This window comes from Trachymyrmex cornetzi, unplaced genomic scaffold (genome assembly GCF_001594075.2).
Source record: "Trachymyrmex cornetzi isolate Tcor2-1 unplaced genomic scaffold, Tcor1.1 scaffold1723, whole genome shotgun sequence".
NCBI lineage: Eukaryota > Metazoa > Arthropoda > Insecta > Hymenoptera > Formicidae > Trachymyrmex > Trachymyrmex cornetzi.
In genome coordinates this window covers 22759-28588 of record NW_017296336.1, presented here as the reverse complement: position 1 = coordinate 28588, position 5830 = coordinate 22759, and the positions used below count along the sequence as shown (strand labels likewise).

The following is a 5830-nucleotide window of genomic DNA, read 5'->3' as shown; positions in this document are numbered from 1 at the left end:
CACACACACACACACACACACACACACACACACACACACACACACACACACACACACACAATTTTCCTGAAAAAGAATTCGTCAGAAAGTTAAAACAGGCAACGATTAATTCATCTTTTGTAATACGTGCGCGCGCATGTGTTTTACATATTTCATTAAACGATTTACCATGATTTGTATGTCTTATATATTATACCTCCTTGCCATTGATAACTGCAAGTCCCCAATGAGCTAATCGAAATATAGCATACATTTTCCAATTCTTAGACACAATAGGATTCCCTGCATCTATCTCTATACTGGTCAACCCTTGTACTTCAGCTAAGGCATTTAATTGACCAAGAAGATTGATGTTAGTTTCTTTAAATATGAAATGCTCCGCATGAGGAAATCTATTCTTTAATTTGCTTAAAATTTTTGCCACATCATTAAATTGTACATAATTAAATTTTACAACGTTGACATCTTGAGCCTTTGACACGTCCCAAGTTTTATCTATAAAGCGTAAAGCACCTTGACCGTATATATTCAGGCAGCGACCAACGATTTCTATTAAATAATCCCCACCTAGAAAATGATTCGATTTTACATTTCATTTTACACAAACACGTATAAATAATATGAATATATATTAAATAAAGATAGTTAAGTGGCTTAAAAATAACAAATATAAACAATAAAGAGCATACAGCCACAACGCTTGATATAATTTGCTTAAACATGTATTTAATATAAAATAAGTAAACGTTTTGGTCAATATTTAACCATCTTCAGTACATTCAGAATATAAAGTTACACATAGATAAAAAAAATTCCTTATCTGATAAAACAACTTCTCTCCCTAATATTGGCAGATATTGTGATTCAAGATTTGGAATCAAACATTTTTAATACGCTTACCACCCATGTTCCGTTTTACTTTCGTTATGGTGACCATATCATTATGGCATTGCCTAACAACCAGATTGTTTCCACACTTGATTCTTTTAACTCGTACTATGAGAGAATTAAATTCACAGTCGAATATGGTAACGAGGATGGAATAAGTTTTCTGGATGTGAGATTGTTGATTGAGAATAGTAGAATAATCTTCAATAATTACAAGAAGCCCACAAACTCTGGCCGATATTTAAATTTTCATTCGAATCATCCTCCGATACACAAGAGAGGTGTAGTAATTGGTCAATTGGATAGAGTCCTATTTCTTTCTCATCCTAAATTCCATGATAAAAATATCTTAGATTTAATTAATACATTCTTGGAAAATGATTATCCCTTACATTTTTTATTTTCAACTATTAATAATAGAATAAAATCTTTGTCTCACAATAATAATTGTGATATTATAAATGAACGTAACATGAACACAAATTCTGATTTAACTAATAATAAAAAATACTTCACCATTCCATACTTAAATAAAACATCTGAAAAATTCACTACAATTACAAAAAAATATAATTTTAATATTGCTCATAAGCCAGTAAATAGTTTAAGTTCATTTATAAAAAAGGCAAAGACATAATCGAAAAAGAAGATCAATCGAACTTGATATATAAAATATGCTGCCTTGATTGCGATTACACATACGTCGGACAAACTAAGCGTAAACTAAAAACTAGATTAAAAGAACACAGAAATGATCAAAAACCAGTGAATAGTTTGTCTGTCATATCACAGTATGTGTTGATTTTAACCATGAAATGGATTGGAACAACACCAAGATAATTAACTCAGAGCAATCGTACTATAAAAGATTAATCTCGGAGATGATCCACATAAAAAGACAGGAAAAGTTTGAACAAGCAGAGTGATACGGATCGTTTTCCAGAAATGTATATTCCTATCATTAGCAAAATCTCTTCCTCTCTTGAATAATCCTTTATCCCTTCCAGTGAACTTTCCCTCTCTCTTCTTTAGATTACAATATAAATTGGTTTTGTGTGAGCGGTCATAATATCTTGATCAATAATAATTATCACGTTTAGACAAGGTTAATACTTAAAACTAAAATCTATTTGCTTGAATTTTTGTGAAGAGATAAATCTGCGACTTGTCGGAAGAATATTTATCAACGAATACGTGGTAAGCATATCAAAAATTATTGATGACATAATTAGAATATTTTAGAAATTAATTGACTTATAAATCTTAATGTCTCGGTTTTTTTCGGTTTTTCAATAATACTTGGATAGCATCTGGTAATCACGTATTTGACGAGAATATATTTTTATTTATAACATCCTGACTCTGTTGTTCTCTGCAACTTCACAATTTCTGCGTTGGAAATCTACTTGTTCGAATTCGTATCATGTTATATTGTAATTTTCATTAAATTTGCGAACGATTTTTGTTATCAAGAGAAAAAAGTTTTAGTTTGTTTTATCAGATAGGGAATTTTTTTTATCTATGTAACCTTATATTCTAAATGTACTGAAGATGGTCAAATATTGACCGAAACGTTTACTTATTTTATATTAAATACATGTTTTAAGCAAATTATATCAAGCGTTGTGGCTGTATGCTCTTTATTGTTTATATGAGTATATATTGTGTTTGGACAGAAAAAATCAAAAGATCTCTACCCTGTTCCCTTTCTTTAGGTGGTACTTGTTGAAGAGGCGGACTTGACGGAGCAAGAGCTCTAAATTTCGCTCTGGCTGTTGCAGCTCTATTACTTTTATAATATACTATCTTTTTTGTTTGAGCACTCTTAATTCTATTTTTATGATCCTTATCACTTTCGTGAGATTTATGAGCGTTTTTAATAATCGATGAAACGCTAGAATCACTCAACAATGATTTACAACTGTCTACACTACTAGTCTTTGAACTCAAAGAAAAATATCCAGAAGAAATTGTGGTCGATTTTGATTGGTAATCATTCTGATCATCTTGAGCATGAAATACTTTTGTATTTTGGAACGATCTATTATTTAAGCCTGTATTTTCGTTTCGCACTGCATCATGACATTTTAAGGAATTCTTTGGAGTTGCAGCAAATGCTTCCTTATCGTGTGCATGGTTTTCATGATCGTTAATATAAAAATTTGCTGCGGTAATCGAGGACATATCCTTCGCTACAGTAAATTCATTACAGACGATAGATTTATTATAATCTATAGTTGGACCATACATAGTAGGAGTAAATAGATGATATTTTAAGCCACTTTTCAAGCTTCCATGACTCTGTGAACTGTCAGTCTCGCTATCGGATACGTTTTCGATATGTTCACTGAGCACTTTCATCTTACGGTCATTTTCTTTATTATTTTTAGACAATCTATTGTCGAATCTATTGCTTGTTAAATTATTTACTATCGAACCTAGTATAGGTGGAAGTTTAAATTCTAAAAGATACGATTTAGATGTGTCTTCTAACTTGAACAAATTCTCGCTAGAACTGCTTCTCTTTTTTATATGTATCTTTCGTGCTTCCATATTTTCATTTATCGACGTGAGACTACCAAAACCTTTTATTTTAGCTTTATCTAAACTTTTTGGATTTATAGCATTGAATTTATTTGAACTTTGTGTGCGTAATAATATATTAATATTATTGTTGCTTGTATTATTGCTCGCCACTTTATTGGAATTGTCAAGCGAGACTTTAGTTCTGAGGAATTCCCAATTTGTTTTAGCATTTGATATCACTTCTTCCCTACGTACGCTCATACAAACTTGCGTACTAAGATCAAGAAATGTTGAATTGGATTGTTCTTTAGAAAATCTCCAAGCCATCGCTGTTCTTCGAATTTGTTCGCTAATTTGCATTGTTGATAGAAGTTGCAGACTTGGCAAGTACGAAACAAGAAAGGAAATATAATCAGTATTTAAAGTTACTGGATTACCATCTATTGTTATTTCTTTAATTTGCAAGGCTTTTGCAAGGCTACTCATATCTTCGATTCTGAAACATCAAATCAACTTGGCCTATACACACACACACACGCACGCACGCACGCACGCACACGCACACAGATATAGATATATATGTGTACATGTGTATATTTATTCTACTATATTCTACTAAATGATTTACTTGAAAAATGAATAATCAGAGAACATTTGAATATCTCTTTTACGAATTTAAAAGTGATACATGTGTGCGCACGCGCGCATAATTTACATCAAGTGTGTATACATGCAAGTGTGAATGTCTCAAAATAAAACTTGTAGATATAAATACACATGTAAGCACGTGCAACTAACGATAGATTAAAAAAAAATGTTGGAAAGTAAATGAAACTTATTGTCAAAATTACTTACTTATGAATATCATTGTTGCTTAAATATAATTTTTGTAATTGTGGTGTCTTATCAAATCCTAGTAATCTTTTTAATTTATTCCGGCGCAAATTCAACTCTTTTAATGAAATTAAACCTTGAAAATCATTGCACCCTACAGTTTTGATATTATTCCCTGCCAAGTTTAATACTTTTAACGACGACAAGTTCTCTAAGCCCGTAATTTGCTGGATTTGATTGCCATGCAAATCCAAAACTTCCAATTTCAAAAGTTGTTTTAAACCTTCAATTTTTCTTATTCTATTTTTCCCTAATAAAAGTACTCCTAGATTTTCTAAAAAATCAAAATCACATACTTTTTCTATTTGATTATCGTACAAATCAAGAAATACAAGTTTTGTTAATTGAAAAAAGTTGGAACTCTCGATCTTGGTTAGCAGATTATGCTGAAGAGACATTAATCGTAATTTGGACTCTCCAATGACATTAGGAAACGTTGTCAGACCTCGTCTATCAAGGCATATTCTGTCAGGGTTCTTTTCTCGTTCGGCAGGAGTTCTCGATGCCACGATTGTTCTCGTTTCTCCTGTCCATTGTAACGTAACCACATTGCATCCTTCAGTTTCTGCATTTTCAATTTCAAATTGGGTTCCAGTGCAACTACCAATATATACAACAAAATCAATGATTTCTAATGTTTTAAGAATTGTCGAAGAAATGATTGGTAATTGGAATAAAACTGACCAAATTTTGCGAATTGGCAAAGCTCTAAAGCAATTACCTAAATGAATTGTAACAACGCTTTGACAACTTTGGAGGTACCGGCGCACCAGGCAATATTGGTAAAGCAGCTGCTATAGTCAAAAATTGATTCTCCTCTGGAATACTACCTCGAGCAGTTGATTTATTTTTCGTATCAAATAATACTTTTCTCGTCTGCAAAAACATGGCCAATAGGCGATTAAGTATACATTTATATATAACATTACCATAAAAATGGAAAGGTTAGAGAGTGCAGAGGCTTTACTGTATGTATATTCCGAATTCTACTCTATCGCTACTCTACAATCAAAGGATAATATTAAAATTTTGTCAGAATCACATTAGGCTCTCTACACTTAATCATTTCAGACGCGTTATTCATTTATTTAAATAGATAACACTTGGAATTTCACACATTTTAAAATCACACGACTCTTACCCGCGTCGAAGTATCGTTGCTCAATGGCATTACATCGCATTACATGGCATTATATAATCAAACGGAATGAACCCGCGCGTATTTCACACATTTAGCAGCGTTTCACATCTTCGCAATACTTGAAGAATTGTCGAATATTAATCGCGAATCTTATAATTAACTCAAGTTATGACAAACAGGTGATACTTTTGCTTTACGCGTTGTGTTACGTGTCCTTGTCATCAGTCTAGAAGTGCGTTCCGTATCGCGCATGATGTGCATGATGCATCCATTGTCCTTGTTTAACATTTGGTGAGCAACGAGGATAAATGATGCATTATGCGCATCATGCGAGAAACGGAACGCACCCTAGGGATGTTCGATACTGTATCGATTTTTCGA

The 5830-nt window shown here is 32.3% G+C and overlaps 1 protein-coding gene across 2 annotated transcripts in view; it reads right to left on the bottom strand.

The window, feature by feature from the left end:
• Positions 1-5747, bottom strand: part of LOC108759180 (leucine-rich repeat-containing protein 49) — a 6673-nt gene extending 926 nt beyond the window's left edge. Inside the window, exons 1-6 of one of the 2 annotated variants that reach the window (XM_018504500.1) lie at positions 5450-5747; positions 5030-5184; positions 4754-4908; positions 4270-4582; positions 2586-3910; positions 197-567 (exon numbers count right to left, since the gene is read on the bottom strand). In XM_018504500.1, coding sequence (XP_018360002.1) covers positions 197-567; positions 2586-3910; positions 4270-4582; positions 4754-4908; positions 5030-5184; positions 5450-5479 — 2349 coding nt within the window. In that variant the 5' untranslated portion in view covers positions 5480-5747. Of the gene's footprint in view, positions 1-196; positions 568-2585; positions 3911-4269; positions 4909-5029; positions 5185-5449 lie in introns of both variants that reach the window. The other variant, XM_018504499.1, reaches the window with a different exon arrangement.
• Positions 5748-5830: the final 83 nt, after the last annotated feature.